At 30.3% G+C, this 25,913-nt stretch overlaps 1 protein-coding gene across 5 annotated transcripts in view; it reads right to left on the reverse strand.

Annotated features, from left to right (window-relative positions):
* Positions 1-2,105: 2,105 nt before the first annotated feature.
* Positions 2,106-25,913, reverse strand: part of LOC119602217 (tubulin beta chain) — a 117,418-nt gene continuing 93,610 nt past the window's right edge. For 2 of the 5 annotated variants that reach the window (XM_037953606.1, XM_037953607.1), the window contains exons 5-8: positions 23,434-23,601; positions 14,440-14,704; positions 3,464-3,786; positions 2,128-2,555 (exon numbers count right to left, since the gene is read on the reverse strand). In XM_037953606.1, the coding sequence (XP_037809534.1) occupies positions 2,466-2,555; positions 3,464-3,786; positions 14,440-14,704; positions 23,434-23,601 (846 nt within the window). In that variant the 3' untranslated portion in view covers positions 2,128-2,465. Of the gene's footprint in view, positions 2,556-3,463; positions 3,787-14,439; positions 14,705-23,433; positions 23,602-24,545; positions 24,714-25,913 lie in introns of all 5 variants that reach the window. The other 3 variants (XM_037953604.1, XM_037953605.1, XM_037953603.1) reach the window with 2 other exon arrangements.

The following is a 25,913-nucleotide window of genomic DNA, read 5'->3' on the forward strand; positions in this document are numbered from 1 at the left end:
ACATATACCACTATATGGAAGTAGTAGTCTAAAGGTCCCTAACAGGATTCCGAGATTCATATTTCTGCAATAGTTTTGGAAGATTTTTTTAAATTTTTTTAAAAAATCAATATTTCAAAAAGAAAAATGTTAAAAATTCTCTAAATGATTGGTGTCCAATTTGGACAAATATGGAAATGCACACGTATACCACTATATGGGAGTAGTAGTCTAAAGGGTTCCTAACAGGATTCCGAGAGTCATATTTCTGGAATAGTTTTGGAAGTTTTTTAAAAATTTTTGAAAAAATCAATATTTCAATAAGAAAAATGTTAAAAATTCTCTAAAGGATTGGTGTCCAATTTGGAAATGCACACATATACCACTATATGAGAGTAGTAGTCTAAAAGGTCCCTAACAGGATTCCGAGAGTCATATTTCTGGAATAGTTTGGGAAGTTTTTTAAAAAATTTTTGAAAAAATCAATATTTCAATAAGAAAAATGTTAAAAATTCTCTAAAAGATTGGTGTCCAATTTGGAAATGCACACATATACCACTATATGGGAGTAGTAGTCTAAAGGGTCCCTAACAGGATTCCGAGAGTCATATTTCTGGAATAGTTTTGGAAGTTTTTTAAAATTTTTTTGAAAAAATCAATATTACAATAAGAAAAATGTTAAAAATTCCCTAAAGGATTGGTGTCCAATTTGAACAAGTTTTGGAATAGTTTTGAAAGTTTTTTAAAAATTTTTTGAAAAAATCAATATTTCAATAAGAAAAATGTTAAAAATTCTCTAAAGGATTGGTGTCCAATTTGGACAAATATGGAAATGCACACGTATACCACTATATGGGAGTAGTAGTCTAAAGGGTCCCTAACAGGATTCCGGAAGTCATATTTCTGGAATAGTTTTGGAAGTTTTTTAAAAAATTCTTGACCCTTTAGACTACTACTCCCATTGCAAGTCCTCTTATTTTTTGTCATAAATATTTACATTGACACTTAAGAGACTCCGAAAAAATATAAAAACTCCAGACGTTTCTCATATATTCTAATATAAAATGCCACACACACTGTACCTAGATTGCCCATATTGTTCACAAGTGTTCATATTTGCTGTATGTGGGCGAGGTATCTCTCCTCCTTAAAATTTCGATGTAAAAGTTTTCTTTATTTGGATTGATAGTAGTTGTAATTCAAGTTTTACCAATCGCTCCAGTCGTTTAGATGTCTACAGACTTCAAACCCAAATTAATTTTTATATATTAGATTTTTCGATAGTAGAAAGGGTATTTCAATGTCGATTTACTACTCTTAAAAAGTTGTGTATACATTTTTTAATTGAATATAATTTTGAGGGCATCTGGTGTTTTATAGGTAAAATTAAGCACATGCATTAAAACCAAATGAAAGAGTGTTTGTTTGTGGTTTTTAATGAAATTAACAATCACTGTAAACTACACCTTTAACAAATACATACATATGTATACATTTACACTGGAGCTGTGAATATGAACTAATACAATTTTCAGTATATATAAATTAGGGTGAATATTACCAAAATTCTCAAGTTATTTAACATTTCAATTTAAAACTATATCGCTGGATAAAATTTCAAAGTGCTAGAAATTAAATGACAAAATCATTTAGATCGTATTAAGTACTTTGTAGAGTCTGTCAACGATATTTGAAGTCTTCAATTGTTTTCTTTAAAGTCGATTTTTCGATTTAATGAAATTTTTTAAAATTACACTATTACATGAAATATTGCAAAAAACTGATCCAACTTAATATATGTACATATTTTACTCATACTTACAATTTGCGATTAAAAATTAAAAATATCCAAATAAAAAACAACATCATGATTTATTTTTTTTATATTTTTTTTGTTTTAATTTTGTATGTATATATTTTTTTATTTAAAAAATACTCATATTTAATTATGATACGTTTAAAAGTGTGCGTGTATACATACATACACACACATACCAATAAACATATGATTTAATTACACGCAAATTGCGGATTTACAAACATAAACTTTTTTTTATTTATCAATACATATTAACATTTTTATATATTATTTTTTAAAAAGGAAGAAAAACAAAAAACATTACTAATTGAATGTTGAGGAAAATAAGATTTAATATTTTGTTGCATTGTATTTTTTAATTTTTTTTTCAAGGAAGGTAGGAATCCTAGTAGGAGGGAAGAACAGTGTGTGGTTTGTGTTTTGTCGAAAGCCTTCTCCTTACAAAAATGGTAATGTATGTTGTACTTGCATATAGTAGTTGTTATTGTTTATGGTGTTGTATTGGTATTGCAATGATGTGTGTTTTTGTAAGTATGTATCTGTGGGTGTATTTCGATATTGACGAACAACATAATTTGGCTGTAGGGTATATGTGTAAACACACTAGCACACCCATACACACATACACACACTTACATTTACACATATACAAACATTTTGTTTGTATTTACATGCCACCATTTTGTAAATCAGCTTCATATGCTTCATGTTCTTCTTGTTCTTCATCGAATTCAACATCATCGTCAGTGGTTGCCTCCTGTTGTTTGAGAAATAAAAGAAGCAAAGAAAACAAACAAATGAACAAACAAACAAACAAATGAAAACAAAAATTAAAGAAAAAAAAAAGAATCATCACATCATCATCGTCGTCATCAGTGTAATGTAACGACGTGATGAAGGTTCAACAATAACATCACCAGAAACAAAATTGAAAAATTGTTTTTAATTAAAAGTAGCAAATGGTTTCCGTTTCCTGTTCAATATACATATGACTATCGTATGCATATTTGCGAATATTAACAGTGATAATGAAAAGTATTCGTTCCGTGGTTTATACCCTTCAATTGTTCGGCCCATTTCCATCTGTTGTAATCAGTTTTCTAGAAATACTAAATTTTCAGTTAACCGAAGAATCGGTTTCTTAAAAAGTTTCTTTTTATTACTTTTAGCTTTTATCTTTTTCGTAACGCATGACATTTTTTTTTTTAATTTTCTCTCAATGACCGATTTGGCCCATTTCCAATACAATACATAGCTGATCATCAATTACTCTCCTCTGGGTATTTTGTGCGTAAATTAATATCAAAAATGGTTTAAACTGTTTAACTATAATGTTTCTCCTAAATAAATTTAATTTCCCTAATATCCTCAACACTTTTGCTCTTTACTGTATTCAGCAGCCTTATGATAGGCTACAGAATTTGTTTATTGTAACTACACACGTGTATGTGTAAATGCCTTTCAAGTTTACACACTAAACATTCTCTAAAACACAATATTTCTCTTTCCTTATATTTTCATTCCGAGAAAAAGGCAACTAACAAAAATTGTGTTTGTTATCCTTTTTCTAATTTGTTGTTATTGTGAACATTTACACGTACAATTACTATTTCTTATAAAAACACACATATGTACATTTATAAATTACATGTATATTTGCCATACCTGGTATTGTTGATATTCCGATATCAAATCATTCATATTCGATTCAGCTTCAGTGAATTCCATTTCATCCATACCCTCACCAGTGAACCAATGCAAGAAAGCCTTACGACGGAACATAGCAGTAAATTGTTCCGATATTCTCTTGAATATTTCCTGAATAGCGGTAGTATTACCAATAAATGTACCAGACATTTTCATGCCACGTGGTGGAATATCACAAACAGCAACCTTAACATTATTTGGAATCCATTCAACGAAATAACTGCTATTTTTACTCTGTACATTGAACATTTGTGTGTCGACTTCTTTCATTGACATGGGACCTGGAAAAATACCATAAACAAGATATTGATTACATTATAAGGTTTTATATGTAAATTATAAAGAATTTCTAATTTCTAAATTTTAAAAATCTCAAAAGTAACACCAAACATAAGTATATTTTCTAATTAATTAAAAATTTTAATTAAATGCGTGTTTAGTATTATAATTAATTTGTTGATATTTTGTATTTCATTTTCTGTTTTCACATTTATTCCTTACATTGCATGTATAACATTTTTAGGACAAAAGTCAACATGTTTTTTTTCAAACTAATGAACACAATTTTATATTTATTAATCAGCATTAACAATTCCTTTTATCTTAAATAAAAAAGCTCAAAAACGTATAAGCCTACAAGAAGCAAAATATTATTGCACGTTGGGACAGATATCATAAATTTATTATAATAAATAAATTTATTATAATGAAATTGAAAAAATAGCTATCGAAAATCCATAGGACAATTTTGCGAGGATCAATAGGTGAAAAGCTACAGTCATTTGAAAAAAACCCTGTATGACCAAAATGTCCAACTTTGACTCCCTCTAACTGCGGCAGTTCTTGACTGATAGAGCTGAATATTTGTGTTTGGCCTACTATTCAATAGTACTAATCTTGGTGCAAAAATTGCTAAAAAGTTGCCTCTTAGTCAGACTATTTTGTTTATTTTTATACACTTAAGATTGGTATTATGAAAAATTCTGAAAGTGGAGTTTAAAAAAGTACCAAGAAGTTCCCTCATATAAAAAGTTCGTTTTAAAAAATGTACCGAATTATTCACCCGAATTTGGTCATATTTCCCATTTTTGGTACCCTTTCTCTCACTAGCGATGAATTTCACAAAAGTACCAAACTTAAATTCGTAATTTTTCAATAAGGTATAAATGTCATATGAATTTTACTTCAATGTTTACAGGTTTAAATGATATTTGGCACAAAAAAAGTACCAAAGTACAGATTTCTCCCTTAAAAAGAAGAGACATTCGAAAAAGTACCAAACACATGTACGCTTATTTTTCTAGTAAACAACCATAAGTGTAAATTTTTGTTGTATCTGTTTAGGGGAGGAGGTTACCGAATTTATCTCTTTTTACATTTTTTAACCCCTAAAACTTCGAATTTCTTAAAATATATCTACTGTCAACATATCATGATTCTAGGTTCAACCATTTAAGCCGTGCGATGATCTATCAGTCAGTACATACATATAAGAAAACCCCACCGAACAATAAATAACACAGTGCAACACAAAAAAATATATTCATATATGGACACCACTATGTGATAAAAGACCAGTTTTGCTCAAAGTCATGTACTTGCTTATGGGTTCCCAAAAATTTGGAACCTCAGTGCAATTTTTGGAAAAAATTATCATTTTCTCAGGCTCTCTTGCACCCCGTTCGGAATTTTGATTTACTCTCTGAGCCAATGTTGTAGCTCTTGTCAGCTCGCAAAATACTAAAATAAATCGACATATTTTTACTTTCAAGAGCTTTTCTAAATTAGACGTATACTTAATATTTGTAATATCAATAAATCATGAAAACGTATACGTACAGGAGCCCTTAATAAAAACAGTGCAATTTCACTTCCACTTGTTCACGATTTTTTTTCTTTATGACAAGAACGGTTTGCAATATATGAGCCCGCAAAATGACACAGAGTAGCTAAATTTTAGGGGCCCATGAAAAAGTTCATGACTTTGGGCAAAACTGGGAGATATATGTATGTGTACATAGGTCTTTTTTTTGGCCTTTTATTACGTAGCGGTGTACGCACATAGAGGGAAAATACACGCCTAGTGCCAAATTGACACCAATCTGTTTATAATTTTTCAATAACATCCGTTGTCAAAGTACATACATACGTACGACAACACTATGTAATGTTGAAAACATTGCAACAATTCGTTGCCGAAATCTAAATTTTATACACATCCGTTGTCTAAGTGTTAACAAACGTGGTAAGCTCACTATTGACAAACAATCCGTTGCCAATAGTGGGCTTACCACATTTGTTAACATTTAGACAACGGATGTGTATAAAATTTTGATTTCGATAACGAATTGTTTGAATGTTGACAACGCAACAAATGTATGTATATACTTTGACAACTGATGTTATTGAAAAATTATAAACTCTTTGGTGTCAATTTGGTACCAGGCGTGTATATTTTTTTCCCCTCTGTGTATATGGTTACATTTCCACAACTAAAAAAATTACACATAGTGTAAGAGAAGATTAAAGTATGTATCTGTCTTATTTATTGTTTGTTTCAAATATTGTAGAAAATATCCTTTTTTCATTGATAGCCAAAAATTTATGGTTTATTTATTGCCCAGTTTTAAGTACGTTTGCCCCAACGTGAAGAGAAGAAAAAAAAAAAAATAACATATTTACATTTTATTTGACTGATGACTAACAAAAAAATAAAACATAAAAATACATATTTAAATTAAAATACAAATAATTAGAATTATATCAACTTTAAGACCATAGAGACCAAACAAAGAAAGTATAAATACAGACCGTGTATGCGTGCCTCTTAAATATTAAAACAAATGATCCTTAAAAATAACTGACACACAGAAATGTACTTATGACGGTTGTTTACGTGAAAGTATGTATTGCTATTAAATAGAATGTAAGAGTATAGGGTACAGATATGCTCCTCCCTTGCTGTACTCGTGTTAGTCAAATTGTTATTTTTACAGGAACATTATACCCGTGGCAAAATAATTAATCAAAAAATTTATGCTTAAAAATAGTGGTCTTCTGGGTATATGCACACACACAAACCTACACTGAATGCCAAGAGTGGGTATACGCTTTTATTTTATAGATTTGAACTTTTAACTGGGCTTTTTGTTTAGCAGTAAAATTTCTAAGTATTTAAATACTCTCGTCATATACATATATTTTCATTTTAATTTGACATAAGCTGTGGGCCAGTTCTATGTGTGTTTAGCGTGGACTCCTGTTCAAAAGGTGTCAGGTGCACGTTTTCTGTTGTTTTTGAGGGCTTTGAGATTTAAAAGACGTTTAAGTAGATTTTATTATCGTTGGCCAACATTTACAATTTATGTGTTTTTATTTATACTGTTTTTAACTTTCTGTGCATAAACTTAATCTTATAAATTTTTTGTGTTGTTTTATTAAATGTAAATCTTTGGTAGCTTATGAACTGTAAACTAAATGAGGTGAAATTTTAATGTTTTAATATTGTTTTTAACATTTAAACAAGAGGAGCGAGACAAGATTGCCATGTTATTTTTATTATAATAAAAAAATGGGATTATGATTTGCAGTAGAAAGTTTATTTTAACACAACATTGTCAGCATTGCAACAATTCGTTGTCGAAATCAAATTTTTATACACATCCGTTGTCTAAATGTTAACAAATGTAGTAAGCTCACTATTGGCAACGGATTGTTTGTCAATAGTCAGCTGTTGTCAGTGAGATGTTGTCAACATTACATAGTGTTGTCGTACGTATGTACATATATACTTTGACAACGGATCTTATTGAAAAATTATAAACAGTTTGGTGTCAATTTGGTACCAGGCGTATATACATATTTATTTTTTCCCTCTGTGTACTTGTCCGCTTACTTGTAACATTTTTAAATTATTAAATTAAATTTACCCGTTTCGAATTTCAAAAATCCCTCCTTAGTGGATCTACATGACCATAATAAACACACTGTCAAAATATCATGATTCCAAGTTCAGCCATTTGTACATCAAGCAGGCATATTGCCAAGTTATCACACCTGTGTCCGGAGAAACCCTACCAAACGACCTATACCTTCATATAGGAAGTTGGAGCACCGAACTTAGTTAAATCAAAAGAGTTTTTTAATGGTCCCCAGCATAAATTGAGTTTAAATGGTGTCCTCCAGGTTATATCCTGAGTATTATATGGTCTCCACCAATTACACACATAACCGCACTCTGAGGTAAAATGAAAGCAAGCGTTTAAAGCCAACAACGCATAACTTGGAAACAGTTATACGAAGTAATCCATTAAATTAGTGCGCGTTAGACCCAATTGAATTTAAATGGTATCCTCTAGGTTGAATCCAGAGTATTATATGGTCTCCACCAATTACACACATAACCCCTCCCTGAGGAAAACCGAAATCACGCGTTTAATGAAAACAAAGCATAACTTGGAAACAGTTATACGAAGTAATCCGTTAAACTAACGCACGTGAGACGCAATTCTGTCTAAAGCTTGGCAACAAATACAAGTCTGGCCGTCCATATGAAATAATGGAGATGACGTGAGAGTTGTTCTGCAACTCAGACCTCAATCACGACTGTAATCATATATTGGAAAAACACAGTAAATCGAACTAATTTTTTTCGAGAATATTCTTAGAATTTGAATTTTGATAAATTTTAAAATTCCCCTGAAAGTATGCAACATTTGTTTAAAGGAAATCAAAAAATATTAAATCTTAATATAATGAACATTTGTATAAGCTTTCAAGTTATCTTTTAACAATTAGTTGGCATCCCTTAAAATATCTTTCCCATTCTACCCATTAGCTCTAAAGAAAACATTTTCAATTATTAATGATGAGCTGTTAAGGGAGACAACAACAACAACTACTACAACGATCTCTGTTAGCTACACATAAAGTTGTAAGTAAGTCTTTATTGCTTTTTGACAATGCAAAGAGCAGGGAAAAAAAATTTAAATCTTTCTTGCATTCCTATGGGAATGTAAACATTTTTTTTGCTTTCCCTTCTAATACGTGCAAAGTAGGAAAGAAAACAGAACTAAATATGTCTACTACATTTAAATATATGAGCCTGTTGCGTCGCAAAGGTAATAAATAGAATAACGTGTCTTTTAATTAAGATTCTTCTTGCTACTTTATTCTCTTTTTCATTTATTTTACTTTTTTTTCGTTATTTAAATTTTTTGTTTTGCTCTAAGTATACTGTTTATGCGATAAACAATTTGTTGTTTGTTTTTAGGTTATTATTTATTTAATATAGAGCAGCAAACAGCAAAAAAAAAAAAAAATACTTTTTTTTATTCCCTGTGTATGTGAATAAATATTTAGGGATTATGGACTAAGACATATTTTCTGTTTTTGCTCTCCTGAATATTAAAATCATATACTGTTTGTTATATGCATACACATGTATGTATGTAAAAGGTACATTTTCAATACATATTTATATGAAGGTGTGTATGTGTAGGAAAATACTTACAACTCTGCAATTCGATGTGACTGTCTTCAATTTATTATTTGTTTTGGGTTAAATATGTTTTAGTAGCCATGTGACAACTACTAGCAGGAATACAATTTAACCATGTAGGTACATTAGAGTGGACCTAACTAACTACAATTTTTAAAAAGCTGAATCATGAGCCCAAGATTTTTGTGATTTTCCTCTCTTTATGCAGTAGTTAAACATTTGAAAAGGATACATTGGCTCCTTGTAAAAATGACGGGTTATGCATGTTTCTTGTTTTTACCTTTATAGCTTTATTTTTCTTTATTTTTTTTTTTTTCAATTTGAGTCCTTTGATAATTATTTAATTACAACAGGAAAATATTGTGCAGTAAATTAAATGTGACCTGTTAAGGTGTGATTATCAAAGGTATTAAATATTCTAATGTTAATTATTTCTGATGATGTACGTTGTAATAATATTCTGCTCTTAATAAATAAAGTGAATTTTCTTTATAGCAAATAAAATATATAAATTGGTCTGATAGAGGACAAAAGCTATTTGTCTTTAGTATCAAAAGGTCAATGTCTGAACAATTTGAAAGTATACATACATATATGAGAGTCAATTGTGTGAATAATAATAATAAAGTTTGTAAATGTGAAAATATTAAGGGGAAGAATTTAAATTTTTATAAACCACACTATAGTAGATCCTTACTAATGTTTAGAGAGCAAAGTAATTACTTTTAAGCAGCAACTGCAGAGTTAAATTATTGATATTGTTTAGTCTGTCGATCAACTGATAGTATAGCTGCTGTGAAAACTTAAACAGCAATATGCGATTTGTTACAATCGGAGTTTAAATGGCGATATAATATATAAACAAATAAAAGGGGCGGTATTTGTAGGCGTGGCAAATAAACTCTTTTAATACGTTTGACATCACCAGCAAATACTTTTAATTTTACCACTCTAGTGTATAAGCTAACTCTACAGAAAATATTACAATCGTTTTTAGTTTTTCATATTTTCGAGTTGTCGTTATTTGGGTAATCTTAAGGAACACCTGCTGAGTCAAATTATTGATATTGGGGTTAGTCTGTCGATCAATAGATTGAATAGCTGCTGCCGATTGTTACAATCGGACTTTAAATGGCGACATAACATACAAACAAATTAAAGGGGCGGTATTTGTAGGTGTGGCAAGGAAAATATTTTTATACTTTTGACATAACCAGCAAATAGTTTTAATTTTATCACTCTAGTGTATAAGCTAACTCTACAGAAAATATTACAATCGTTTTTAGTTTTTCATATTTTCGAGTTGCCGTTATTTGGGTAATCTTAAGGAATACCTGCTGAGTCAAATTATTGATATTGGTGTTAGTCTCTCGATCAATTGATTGAATAGCTGCTGTGAAAACTTAAACAGCAATATGCGATTTGTTACGATCGGGCCTTAAATGGCGACATAATATGCAAACAAATTAAAGGGGCGGTATTTGTAGGCGTGACAAAGAAAATATTTTTATACTTTTGATATCACCAACAAAAAAATTTTAATTTTTCCACTCCAATTTCTAAGCTAAATCTACAGAAAATATTGCAATCGTTTTTCGTTGTAACGTTATTTGGGGATATCCGGACCCGCTCTGAGAGAGTTAATGAGGTCTAAATCCAAAATATTATATAATTTCCTCTCTAGGCATGTAAAATTTAATAGAAAATAGACTAACCATTTAGAAATTAAACAAGTTAGAAAGTAGAGTCGGGCGTGACCGACCATATAATACCCGACACCAGTTATGAATATTAAATGTGACTTATTTTTCATAATAAAACATTTATCTTCTATTACCTTGTTCCGATACATTTAAGCAATTTATGGATGAAAAACTAATTAAAGAGGGCTAGGGGCAAATATGGACCAAGCCCGATAAAATTTTGTAAATATATTTTTATTTACATAATATTTTATTGTGCTGAATTTCATCGCGATATTTGTGTTTATAAGTTAATTTTGGACATTCAAGTAATTTTTTTGTATGGGAGCTAGGGTCAAACGAGGCCCGATCTCTATGAAATTTGGCAAGGTCATCAAGGCTTGTGTAAAACTTAGTTTTGCCGGTTTTTATCAATATACAGGTATATTTAACATAATTATGAGCTCAGAAGCCCTTTTCGGGGGTTCTGTTGTATGGGGGCTGAAATAATGGACCGATTTTAACCATTTTAATAGGCTTCGTCCTTGGAAAAAAGGGTGTGTGCCAAATTTCATCCAATTATCTTGAAAACTGCGATCTGTACCTTGCGCATAAGGTTTACATTGACAGCCAGCCAGTCGGACGGACAGACGGACATAGCTTAATCGACTCAGAAAACGATTCTAAGCCGATTGTTATACTTTAAGGTGGGTATAGGACAAATATTTTTGTATGTTACAAACATCAGCACAAACCCAATATACCCTTCCCACTAAAGTGGTGTAGGGTATAAAAATGTATATGCTAATTTATTCAACATTCACCCCACTGTGCACTGTTCACCTTATGAAATACATTGTCCTAGTATTTCCTAAAGTTCAATTGATTAAAATATCGAAAATCATTTGATATTCAAACTAAATTGCCAAAAATAAGTTTCAAATTTAACCCATTTTGTAAACGAATTAATCATTTCAATATCCAGTTAAATTCTAAACTTTATTATTCTAACAAACTTAATATTCAGCAATTTATTAAATTTATTTCACACAAGGGATGGGTTAAGAACTAAATACAATGTCTGGATGTCTGCATGCAGTTATAATCCTGCATATTTAAACGTACAACCTTTCCAACCTTCATCCATTAACAAAACAAGATCATTAATCATCAAGCAAAGAAAAGTGAGAAGAAAACAGTACCACCTAGGTATAGGCTTGTTAACATTTGCCAGTTTCAAAGTGTCAGCCAAAGCAAAAAAAAAAAAACTAAATTTGTTAAAATATATGGAAATAAATGTGTAAAATACAATGCAATGTCTCACGCCTGTCTTACCTGACAAATGTCTGAGCGGTTATTAAGTGGGCTTATTAAGTATTTCCACACCAACCAGTGGGGGGTTGTGGAAAACTTTTTTTCGAATTTTTCAAATTTGTAAGAATATAACATATTTCTACTTTTATACATTTGTATAAAATAATCATCATATTTCGTAGATTTGTAAAGCCAACTGTCCCGAAATATCTTGTTGTTTATCTATGTGAAGCATAAAAATTCAACGTGTTTAGGGTTTGTTGTTAAAAAACTATTTTTCATGATTTTGTTTTGTTAAAAGTTTTCCCTATTAGGGTGAGTTTTCAGCCGCCCTTTTTTCTCTATGTTTTTTGTTTGGTTAAAGGTAGTTGTTACATTAATATTTCTGTTTTTCTCCTTTCCTACCATTTAACTCATTATTCATTTTTGGTTTTTGATGACAAATAAAGTCAAAAAGTCATAAAGTTTGTTGTAGAAAAGTTGCAAGTTTAACTTATTTATGATTACTGCCGAAAATGGTCACATAATAAATTTTTTTTTCGTTGTTAAACGGTGGCTACATTTCATTGGTTAAGTTTGTTTGTCTTTATGTTAATGTTATTGAAATATTAAATGTTCTTTTAATGAGTTTCTTAAGGGTATGAAAAGGTGATAAAAAAACTGAGCTGGGTTAAGTTTTATGAAACTTTTTAAAAGATTTCTTTTTGAAATCTCTTAAATCTTTTTGGCATAGATAATATTTAAAAGGTAAAATATTGTACAAATACCGTAGACTATTACTTAAAAACTTCTGTCCAAAGTTCCTAAATCGTTTATCGGCAAAAAGCTCTCTTGCTTTTCTACGTACGCAAGTAAGCTCTCTCTCTCTCTCTCAAAAAAGAACGAGTGAGATAAAGTTTCTTAATTTCCTTTTTATAAAACCTTTAATCTGTCGCTAAACAACCGAATGTTTATTAGAGAGGAGTAATTCACATCTCTCCTTTATAATAGAGGAGACTATTACTTAAAAACTTCTGTCCAAATCGTTCTTCCTAAATTGTTTATTGGCAAAAAGCTCTCTTGCTTTCCTACGTACGTAAGTAAGCTCTCTCTCTCTCATAAAAGAACGATTGATATAAAGTTCCTAAATTTCCTTTTTATAAAACCTTTCTGTCGCTAAACAACCGAATGTTTATTAGAGAGAAGTAATTCACCTCTATCCATAATAAAGGAGCACAACATCCTCATATGATTCCTGGACCCTGATGGAATCCTTCCGAGTTGTAAAATGCGATCAATACTATAATTTGTATAGAATTTTATAAAAAAAAAACTAAATTTACAGCTTTGCAAATTTTACTATAGTTTACAAGACTAACATAGTAAATTTGCAATACCGGAAGCCATTGTAAACGATCTCTGCAAGTTCTATAAATTAAAGTTTTTTTGATAAAAAAAAATTCTTGTCTAATTATGAATTCTAAATGTTGCAAACATTGTAAATTATTTATTTATTCTAATTTAATTTACCAAGTTGGATAACACATTTACCAAGTTGGATGACACTTCCTGACTTTAAATTAGATTATCGTAAAATTTGCCATACTTGCAGACATTGCAAATAAGTCTTTCAAAATTAAATATTTTGAGTATTTGCAATACTTAAAACCACTGCAAATAAATCTAAATAAAATTCAAATCTGTAGGAGTTATAAAGCAAACATTAACGCTTATAAGTTACATGTTTACAAGCCTTGCAAGTGTTGTTTATATGCTTTGCTTAAAAGACAAAAAAAAATATTTACAACGACTCAAACTGATAAAATTGCAATATATAAACTCATTGCAATTGGGTTTTGTATGTTCTCCACATTGTATTCTTAAAACTAAACTACTTTGCAAATCTTGTAAATGCTATAGTTTGCAAAACCTAAATACTAGAGAAAATTTATTTCGATATTACTTTATTATTTCGAATTTCCAGACCTAGTAATAACAATTCATTTGTGAAAGCAAATTCAATTGCTGGAACTAAGTACTTAGATTAACAGCAACAAAATCTTAACAAAATAATTAATAATGTCTTTCTGATTTTAAACTAAATCCCAAATAAATCAACGAAAAAGAAATCAAAATCTTGTACCAGAAAATCCATGTTAAATTAAGCCTTAATATGTATGTATGTGTATATGTTAAATTATAAATATTTACAAGTAAACGTATAATTTTACTAATCAGTTTAATACATTCACTTTAATCCTCAACATTTTAAGGCAATTTATTTTGACATGAAAAGAAATTGCAGGAGCGTAAAAACATTGCCTGAATGGCGCAAATGTACACAGTCATTAATCAAAAAGGATTAATTGTTTGAATATAACTCAAATGTAATACTTAATAAATATTAAAAATAAAATAAAATTTTAATTAAAAATGTATTTCACTGTCAAACAACTTACCGCGGAAGATAGTGGCCACGGTTAGATAACGTCCATGTCGGGGATCACAGGCAGTCATCATGTTCTTGGCATCAAACATTTGAGCGGTTAATTCGGCTACAGTTAAAGCACGATATTGTTGGCAACCCTTGGCGGTTAATGGTGCAAAACCAGGCATAAAGAAGTGCAAACGTGGGAATGGTACCATGTTAACAGCCAATTTACGCAAATCAGCATTCAATTGACCGGGGAAACGTAAACAGGTGGTAACGCCAGACATTGTAACCTGTTAGATGTGACAATGGTTGGTGGATGGTAGTGGTGTTGGAAATGAGGGGGAAGCGGAAAAAGAAAGATAAATATGATTTTATGAGCTATGAAATTTTAATTCAAAACTACAAATGATTGTCCTTTAAAGGAAACATTTTAAGATTATTAATTATATAGTATAAAATGCACGCGCCATTTAATAACGTGTTGTAAACTCCTTCTCTTCCTCGGGCTTTACTTGTAGATGTTTGAGTGTTTAAACAAATTTCATTATTAATTATGTTTAATTTGGCAAAATATATTGTGTATTTGTTTGGAATTTATAATTATTGTTCCTTATTTCGGATGGGTGTTTTTTTTTCGAAGATATTAAAATAGCTTTTGTTTAAAGGTATTTCCTTTTGAAAAAGGATAATTGTTTTTCTTAAATAGCTTGCTAAATTTATTGTTTTTTCTATTTTAATAGGTATATAATTACTTATTTTCCAACTGCCACCCCAAATCGCTTGCCTCCAATGAATAACAATGAGTTTCAATTATTAAAAGTCGATTAAATTGTCATTTGCAATTGACATTTTCTAATAAACAATCTTAATAAGGAAGTAATCAAACTGAACATGACAGTCAAATTGAAAAACCAAAAACAAAAAAATGAAATGAAAATTAAATTGATCAATTTGTCGAAAAAGTTTTTGGCCACAAAAACGACAAGGTGCATATAAACAAAATACTGGTTGACTATTGCAAATATATATACATTAGGGTGACATAATTTGTAAGAAAATTAAATTTTTATATATTAATACAAAGGCATTTTATTCTCTTTATTATAGCTTAATAATATTTAGAATTTTTGCAAAATAATACGAAATTTGCAACTGATAACTGTTGGTATAAACCAGTTTCAAACAGTCTAAAGCGCGTTATGTAAACCTTCGATTAGATAGAGGTAGATATTCTAATGTTAAAAATAGTTTTTCTAGGAAAACTGTCATTCTATTGTTTCTATAAAATATAACTAAATATTGATTATATATCGTGCTGTTGCCAATTTCTTCTGAGCATTTTGCTAATATAAAAATTACTTAAATTTTCTGGAATCAACCTAATGCACATAAATTTATGTATCGTTGAAACGAACATACATATGTAGAAAAATGCATACAGTGCTACATAAAACTGAAATAAATGAAGAGCACAGTGCTATGACCATCTGCACAAAATTTGCAGCTGAATTACTTGACAGTTGAGTAGTATGTATGTTTACTATTCTAAGCACCAGTTAACTGACTAGTCCCTTGATTCTGTGGACTGCTTTATGAACAAGCCTACTGACCAAGTTCATAAACAGTATAGACACATTTATTGTCATATCTTATTGACAAGTCTGTATGATTTGTTTTTTTTTTTGCTCACCACTGTTAATGTTTGTTATTGGCAACATTCTTTTTGTTTTTGCCTTGTCAATTTAAATTTTAATGTCGAACTGTTTGAATTGAAATAAAATTGAAATGAAAAGTTCAGTGCTTGAGGCATGTTATTTGATAATGATTGAAAAAGTATGTAAATAATATAAAAATTAAAACAAGTAAAGGGGTAGGAGTGGGACAAGTCCAGGCATAAAATACTCTACAGTTTACAGTGTAGTCTATAGTCTAGTCTATAGTCTAGTCTATAGTCTAGTCTATAGTCTAGTCTATAGTCTAGTCTATAGTCTAGTCTATAGTCTAGTCTATAGTCTAGTCTATAGTCTAGTCTATAGTCTAGTCTATAGTCTAGTCTATAGTCTAGTCTATAGTCTAGTCTATAGTCTAGTCTATAGTCTAGTCTATAGTCTAGTCTATAGTCTAGTCTATAGTCTAGTCTATAGTCTAGTCTATAGTCTAGTCTATAGTCTAGTCTATAGTCTAGTCTATAGTCTAGTCTATAGTCTAGTCTATAGTCTAGTCTATAGTCTAGTCTATAGTCTAGTCTATAGTCTAGTCTATAGTCTAGTCTATAGTCTAGTCTATAGTCTAGTCTATAGTCTAGTCTATAGTCTAGTCTATAGTCTAGTCTATAGTCTAGTCTATAGTCTAGTCTATAGTCTAGTCTATAGTCTAGTCTATAGTCTAGTCTATAGTCTAGTCTATAGTCTAGTCTATAGTCTAGTCTATAGTCTAGTCTATAGTCTAGTCTATAGTCTAGTCTATAGTCTAGTCTATAGTCTAGTCTATAGTCTAGTCTATAGTCTAGTCTATAGTCTAGTCTATCTATAGTCTAAGTCTAGTCTATAGTCTAGTCTATAGTCTAGTCTATAGTCTAGTATAGTCTAGTCTATAGTCTAGTCTATAGTCTAGTCTATAGTCTAGTCTATAGTCTAGTCTATAGTCTAGTCTATAGTCTAGTCTATAGTCTAGTCTATAGTCTAGTCTATAGTCTAGTCTATAGTCTAGTCTATAGTCTAGTCTATAGTCTAGTCTATAGTCTAGTCTATAGTCTAGTCTATAGTCTAGTCTATAGTCTAGTCTATAGTCTAGTCTATAGTCTAGTCTATAGTCTAGTCTATAGTCTAGTCTATAGTCTAGTCTATAGTCTAGTCTATAGTCTAGTCTATAGTCTAGTAGTCTAGTCTATAGTCTAGTCTAGCCTATAGTCTAGTCTACTATAGTCTAGTCTATAGTCTAGTCTATAGTCTAGTCTATAGTCTAGTCTATAGTCTAGTCTATAGTCTAGTCTATAGTCTAGTCTATAGTCTAGTCTATAGTCTAGTCTATAGTCTAGTCTATAGTCTAGTCTATAGTCTAGTCTATAGTCTAGACTATAGACTAGACTATAGACTAGTCTATAGTCTAGTCTATAGTCTAGTCAATAGTCTAGTCTATAGTCTAGTCTATAGTCTAGTCTATAGTCTAGTCTATAGTCTAGTCTAGCCTATAGTCTAGTCTATAGTCTAGTCTATAGTCTAGTCTATAGTCTAGTCTATAGTCTAGTCTATAGTCTAGTCTATAGTCTAGTCTATAGTCTAGTCTATAGTCTAGTCTATAGTCTAGTCTATAGTCTAGTCTATAGTCTAGTCTATAGTCTAGTCTATAGTCTAGTCTATAGTCTAGTCTATAGTCTAGTCTATAGTCTAGTCTATAGTCTAGTCTATAGTCTAGTCTATAGTCTAGTCTATAGTCTAGTCTATAGTCTAGTCTATAGTCTAGTCTATAGTCTAGTCTATAGTCTAGTCTATAGTCTAGTCTATAGTCTAGTCTATAGTCTAGTCTATAGTCTAGTCTATAGTCTAGTCTATAGTCTAGTCTATAGTCTAGTCTATAGTCTAGTCTATAGTCTAGTCTATAGTCTAGTCTATAGTCTAGTCTATAGTCTAGTCTATAGTCTAGTCTATAGTCTAGTCTATAGTCTAGTCTATAGTCTAGTCTAGTCTAGTCTATAGTCTAGTCTATAGTCTAGTCTATAGTCTAGTCTATAGTCTAGTCTATAGTCTAGTCTATAGTCTAGTCTATAGTCTAGTCTATAGTCTAGTCTATAGTCTAGTCTATAGTCTAGTCTATAGTCTAGTCTATAGTCTAGTCTATAGTCTAGTCTATAGTCTAGTCTATAGTCTAGTCTATAGTCTAGTCTATAGTCTAGTCTATAGTCTAGTCTATAGTCTAGTCTATAGTCTAGTCTATAGTCTAGTCTATAGTCTAGTCTATAGTCTAGTCTATAGTCTAGTCTATAGTCTAGTCTATAGTCTAGTCTATAGTCTAGTCTATAGTCTAGTCTATAGTCTAGTCTATAGTCTAGTCTATAGTCTAGTCTATAGTCTAGTCTATAGTCTAGTCTATAGTCTAGTCTATAGTCTAGTCTATAGTCTAGTCTATAGTCTAGTCTATAGTCTAGTCTATGTCTAGTCTATAGTCTAGTCTATAGTCTAGTCTATAGTCTAGTCTATAGTCTAGTCTATAGTCTAGTCTATAGTCTAGTCTATAGTCTAGTCTATAGTCTAGTCTATAGTCTAGTCTAGCTATAGTCTAGTCTATAGTCTAGTCTATAGTCTAGTCTATAGTCTAGTCTATAGTCTAGTCTATAGTCTAGTCTATAGTCTAGTCTATAGTCTAGTCTATAGTCTAGTCTATAGTCTAGTCTATAGTCTAGTCTATAGTCTAGTCTATAGTCTAGTCTATAGTCTAGTCTATAGTCTAGTCTATAGTCTAGTCTATAGTCTAGTCTAGCCTATAGTCTAGTCTATAGTCTAGTCTATAGTCTAAGTCTATAGTCTAGTCTATAGTCTAGTATAGTCTAGTCTATAGTCTAGTCTATAGTCTAGTCTATAGTCTAGTCTATAGTCTAGTTATAGTCTAGTCTATAGTCTAGTCTATAGTCTAGTCTATAGTCTAGTCTATAGTCTAGTCTATAGTCTAGTCTATAGTCTAGTCTATAGTCTAGTCTATAGTCTAGTCTATAGTCTAGTCTATAGTCTAGTCTATAGTCTAGTCTATAGTCTAGTCTAATAGTCTAGTCTATAGTCTAGTCTATAGTCTAGTCTATAGTCTAGTCTATAGTCTAGTCTATAGTCTAGTCTATAGTCTAGTCTATAGTCTAGTCTATAGTCTAGTCTATAGTCTAGTCTATAGTCTAGTCTATAGGCTAGTCTATAGTCTAGTCTATAGTCTAGTCTATAGTCTAGTCTATAGTCTAGTTTATAGTCTAGTCTATAGTCTGGTCTATAGTCTAGTCTATAGTCTAGTCTATAGTCTAGTCTATAGTCTAGTCTATAGTCTAGTCTATAGTCTAGTCTATAGTCTTGTGTATAGTCTAGTCTATAGTCTAGTCTATAGTCTAGTCTATAATCTAGTCTATAGTCTAGTCTATAGTCTAGTCTATAGCCTAGTCTATAGCCTAGTCTATAGTCTAGTCTATAGTCTAGTCTAGTCTATGGTCTAGTCTATAGTCTAGTCTATAGTCTAGTCTATAATCTAGTCTGTAGTCTAGTCTATAGTCTAGTCTATAGTCTAGTCTATAGTCTAGTCTATAGTCTAGTCTATAGTCTAGTCTAGTCTAGTCTAGTCTATAGTCTAGTCTATAGTCTAGGCCAGGGGTCGGCAAACTTTTGAGTCGGAAGAGCCAAAACTTACAGTTCACAAAACATGGGTTTTAAAAGAGCCACAAAATGTTTGTTTATTAAAACATTACAAATGAATTTTTGTGGGTCACTCGAATGCGTTTTTAACACTTGTTATATAAAGATATAAAAGTTTATTAGAGTGGGGCGACAGTGATATCATTTAAAAGGCATTTGCCATAATACAGTATAAAGTGTCATAGTTATGTATATTAATTAGGCAGCAATCGATATAAAATTTTGCACAAGTTTTTTATGTGATGTATTGCGGACATCGAACCATAATTCGAACCGAAATATAAGGCCCCTTTAAAAAAATTACTCTAACGATCATAATTGACTTAACCGTTATGTCAATACCCACATACCCGTGTATGTTTTTCATTTTTGAAGTGATATATCTCGAGGTCTATATTTTTTATCGGCTTGTAATTTGGACTATGCTTTCAGAGTAAAGTTTTCTATACATTTTCCAAAAATTAGTTAGATATATATATTTTAAACCGATTTATGACCGATTTTCTATTTTTACCTCGTGTATCAATACCCAACATACCCCGGTATGTATACAAATTATATGTCAGTTATCGGAAAAAATTAAGTTTCTTTATAAATTTTATGTTTTAGTTTTAGAATTATATATATTCTTGTATCTTATGAAAAAAAATTGAACTGAACAACAAATTTAGTTTCAAATACAGAGTCATGTGTCTTTATTCATAATTTTGAATGTGAAATATTTGTGGACCTTGTAACATTAACAAATATGCGCCGATTTTGATGAAATAATTTTTTTTATTGTATATGACTTAGTAAAGTAAAATTATGCTGATTATAATAATTTTTTTCTCATATAAACAAAAATATTTAAGTTTAAATTTTAAAATTTAAATTTTTGACCATGACAGCAATCTTTTTTTTGCAAAAAAGTTCCCTTCTTACGAAAGCAAAAACAATTTCTTTAAAGCTAGCAGACGTTTTATTAAATTAGTTTCAACAATTATCTGAATTATACACTAGAAATGTATAAAAAGATGAAATAGCAATATAAATTGTATGACATACCCGGGTATGTTGGGTATTGATGTACGTAATTTTGCTCGGGTATAGACAAGACGGTTAACAGTAGCAGTATAGCGACGAAATTTGAGATAAACAAGTTGTATGAGAACAAGTTGTATAAGAACAAAAATCTATCTTCCAAATTTTAATTTAACAATCAGAACTGGCTTAATAATAGCAGTATTATGACGAAATTCAACACAAACAGGAACAAAAATAACTTAACCAAATTTGGTGATGATCGGCTCATAATTGATCCTATCCCCCATATTAGATCCCCACGCTTTAACGCTCAAAACAGGCAATACTAGCATAGTGGTGAAATTCGTCATAAACAAGTTTATAAGAACAAAAAAATAACAACAGTCTAAAATACAAGTATAACCAGCAAAAAAATTTTGAAGTTGTTAAAGAAGAAGGGATATTTTCATGATTTCTTTAGTAAGTATTCTATTTAATGCGTTTTAAATACATGCCTAAATTCTAATAAATTTGTCATCAGTGAAGGCATGAAAAATGCACCCAAATTCACTCATGTAACTCCACTATAGGAATTGTAATATTTTACTGTAATTTGGTATTCTCTTATGAGATTTAACGAAAACATGCATTTCATACAATAAAGATTAAAAATGATATTAATTTTTTTATTAGATTTTTGTTAAAATTAGTAATATTAAGTCCATTAAAATTAGTAATATTAAGTCCATTAAAATTAGTAATATTAAGTCCATTAATAAGAGAAGGAAAAAACCAAGACTGCTTAACGGATTTTAAAACACAATGGGTATTTTTCCTCTGCATGAATTTAAATCCAATCAAAATCAGTTAGTTATGTTTTATCTTATTCTATTTTTGTCAATATTACTCAAAAAAATTATTTAAATATTGATAATTAAATCGAAATACCATTAATTCATTTTTAAATAAATGTAGTGCACCAATGAAAATTCGCTTGAGAATCATCGAATATTCATTGGTTATAAGAACTCATTTAAATGACGAACTATTTTTGCAAATACGAACCCATGCATGCCAATGACACGCTAATGTTAAAATCATGCATGTTTCCCCCAAATATGAACCAGTTCATTATCAGTTCAACCCATGCATTTACTACTTTTTTTGCACGTCTTTTTTTGCTGGATAGTGATGAAAATCAACACAAACAAGTTTCATAGGATGGGTAAGGATGGGTCCATAATACGCTTTCTGGTCAATTATTTATTTATAGACAAAAATTTTATGCAAAAAATATATCAATCTTTCAGAGATCACTGTCATTAAAACGTGCAATATTTAAAAATTTTTAATTTTTTGGCACCTTTTTATAGAAAGCGTTCAAAAAATATAAAATTCTTTAAAAAAAGATTAAAGTTTTCAAATAGACCAAGTTTTTAGTATTTAACTGTGTCCAAACTCTCCACATAAATTAGTTACTACATTTTAAATGTCCAAAAAATATCTTTTAATTCGAAAAACACGAAAATGTCGGAATGTATGATCATGTTCTACATCTTATTTAATTGCACTTCGTAGGTGTTTGTTTGTTTTTAGTAACTTTTCAATTAACACTTTAAAGAATTAAAAATTTTTTTACAATATTAACTTGTACATGGAACAAATTCAATGGGAGTGATAGGTTTGTATGGCTTTAGATTGGATCATAACTTGTTGTTTAAAGTTTCAAAAATGACTCTAAATTTTCATTTATTAGTTGGCTTTTTACCTTACTCTTCCAACTTGCTTTTAAACTTTGCATTTCTAGAGATCCAATACCAATTCCAAATGGTTCAATGAGGATTTATTCTCAAATGTACGATTGTAAAAGCAAGGAAATGAGCGAAAAGCTAATTGTGTAGTTTTCTTTCTTTCTCACTTAAAAAGTATATGTTTTTGTTTCGTTCATGTACAGAACGATTAAGTTAAAAAGTTGTGTATGTATATTGTAGAAACTTTTGCGAATTGTTTTGTTAGTATCAATACACTGCTCTTTAATCGATTCCGAAAAATTTTTAAATATATAAATATTTTTTTATAAAATAAATAAAATGTGTATGAAACTAAAGAGCCACAGCTCCACATCCAAAGAGCCGCATTTGGCTCGCGAGCCATAGTTTGCCGACCCCTGGTCTAGGCTATAGTCTAGTCTATAGTCTATATTCTAGTCTATAGTCTAGTCTATAGTCTAGTCTATAGTCTGGTCTATAGTCTAGTCTATAGTCTAGTCTATAGTCTAGTCTATAGAAGAAGGTTTTTTATAGTTTCCAAAATTTAAAATCTTACAACAATTAATGTTAATTAATGTTTTCTAAAAAAATACAAATATCTACGAATTAAGCCTCTTTTGGTTGATAGCAAAAGTATTGCCTTGCATGTTTTTCAATAGATTTTCATTCCACTGAAATTTGTACGATTGTTAAGCGCATACAAAATACATTTGTGCATAATTAGAAAAAATAACGGTCGTTTCTGGTTTCGAAAACAACCGTGTCTCGCTATTGAACAAATCCATCCAATCATCCAACCATCCATCCAAAAGAAGAGAACTGGAAGCAAAGTAAATGTTATGCACGCATTTAACTACTTACGGACACCAAATGATTCAAATCCTCATATGTGGGTGAGGGGAAACGTAAGCTTTGATAGCAAATATCATACAACGCCTCATTATCGATGCAGAATGTCAGATCTGTATTTTCACACAATTGATGGGCCGACAATGTGGCATTGTAGGGTTCAACAACAACTTCTGACACCTGAGCGCATTAAGTGTATTCGGGAAAGGAGTTGTCAGCGGATAGTTAGAGTAGGTGTAGAGGGTCATTGTTTGTATGTGTGGTGTTTTTTTGTTGGGTTTGAATGAAATAAGCAAATATTAACAAATGTACATATGTGTGTGTGTGTACAAACATTTAACATTCATTTATTTCATTGCAAGTACCGTTACAGGAAATCAAATTCATTTGAGATTGTGTATGTTTTGGTATGAGTGTAAGTATGTATTTATATCCCACGATTTATTCATTCATTCATTTATGCATTTGTTTGTGTTGATTCACACATTTACCAAAATGCAATCGCAACATTCAGAAGTTTACATACACACACACAGTTAAATACATTCATGGTCGTAATGATGTTTACACAACACCAGTACAAAAATGCACGCACATGTAAATGTTTGTATGTATTAATGTACATATGTATGTAGTTGTATTCATTATCATCACCATTGTCGTTGTTTGTATTGTCAATGTTGTTGGTAATGATGTTAATGATGGTTAAGCGTGTTCCAAGAACAAGATATCATTCGTACATTCAAGGCCACACACATATAGAAACACATGTTTTAACCAACCATTGCAACGGACGAGTGTAGAAAAATGTAGGTTGAAAACAATAAAAAAGAAGAAAACATAATCCATTTGTATTTTTCCAAATTCCAGCAACAACAGTTTAATCATCAATTCGTGGTGGTTGTTATTGTTGCCATTAACGTATTGTATGGTTGCAAAGTATACATATTTTTGTTTTACCAAGCCGCATTAACGTTTGAGTTAGCGGTTGTCGTATGATGCGGATGATGATGATGGCATGGCGCGTGCATTCCATAAATCATATTCCACAATGCAAGTGCAAAGTAATGAAAGAGAAAAAGAGAAAGGGGGAAAAAATCTATTAGTTTGAGATTGCGACTTACAGAAACAAGATGATTCAAATCTCCATAGGTTGGCGATGACAGCTTCAATGTACGGAAACAGATGTCATACAATGCTTCGTTGTCAATACAAAATGTTTCGTCGGTATTTTCGACAAGTTGATGAATCGACAATGTGGCATTGTATGGTTCAACAACTGTATCGGAAACCTGTTATTATTATATATGCATTATATTGAGATAATTATACACAATACAGTACAATGCACAGCATATAACAGCATCAGTTGTTGTCGTTTCAACAGCAGCAGCAACAGCAGTAGTAGTATGTTGCAAAGGTAGTAGTAGTGGTAAATAATAATGATACGTTTCAGATTTTGTTTTTGTATCAATTTACCAAGAGCACAGCAGTTTTTTTTTTTGTTTAAGATGCAAGCAGCAGTGAGCAGGTTATAGTTAAAAGTTGCATATAAAGAAAAAAGAAAGAGAGAAAGAAAACATTTTCTTTAATTAGTTAGTTTAAATAAGAATTTTGTAAAAATTATAATAGGCTTGTATAGGGCCTAATTTTACTAGTAAAATCTTAGTTAATTTCTGCCAACATTTTATAAGTAGTATATCTAAATGCCTTTAAATATTAAAATAATAACTAATTTTAAACCTTAATTGTTAAATAAAGCACAAAAATACTTAAAAACATCTACCACCTATACGTATACTTAATATTAATTTAAAATAATAATACTTATACGCCTTAGTTAATATTTGCTGCTTAATTGAAAATACACTTATACATACATACTACATATTTGAAAAAAAATATTGTAATTTGTTGTTAACTCTTGTTTATTTATGTAAATACTTGCAAATAAATCCTTTTTGCTTATTTACTTATAAAATTTTCTAATTTAAATTTTGCCAAAAATATTAAATACACATAAGTTATTTGCACACTTACAAACATAAATTTCATAATGATTAATATCTAAGATGAAAGTACAAACAACAGATTGAAAAATAGGTTTAACCGTTAATGCATCTAGCATGTAAGTCTGCCTGTTTCTGTAGAAAGTTAAAGTTTAATTATTTGTGTTTAAATTTATGCATAAAATAAATTAGCAACATTAATTTATCTACAACTAATGCCTTAAGAAGGACAACAATTAATAGTAGGGTACCAGAACATTTGTTCTTCTTTCCTATACAGTATGATTCTGAGATACTAATATTTCTGGGTAATACGGTTTTATAATTATAAAGAGTCACACGCTAGTTTTGTTTCATTTAAAACTGGAGCCTCCCCATTGATTAAATGTGTATTTTAGCATTGCTAATATATGATAGTATTAGTTCGTTAGATTCAAACATATAGAAAATGTCATACATTATTTACACTTAAACATACAAAAA

The sequence above is a fragment of the Lucilia sericata genome, unplaced genomic scaffold (assembly GCF_015586225.1).
Source record: "Lucilia sericata isolate MDLA Ls3-8-SP2 unplaced genomic scaffold, ASM1558622v1 Contig000215F_arrow, whole genome shotgun sequence".
Lineage (NCBI taxonomy): Eukaryota > Metazoa > Arthropoda > Insecta > Diptera > Calliphoridae > Lucilia > Lucilia sericata.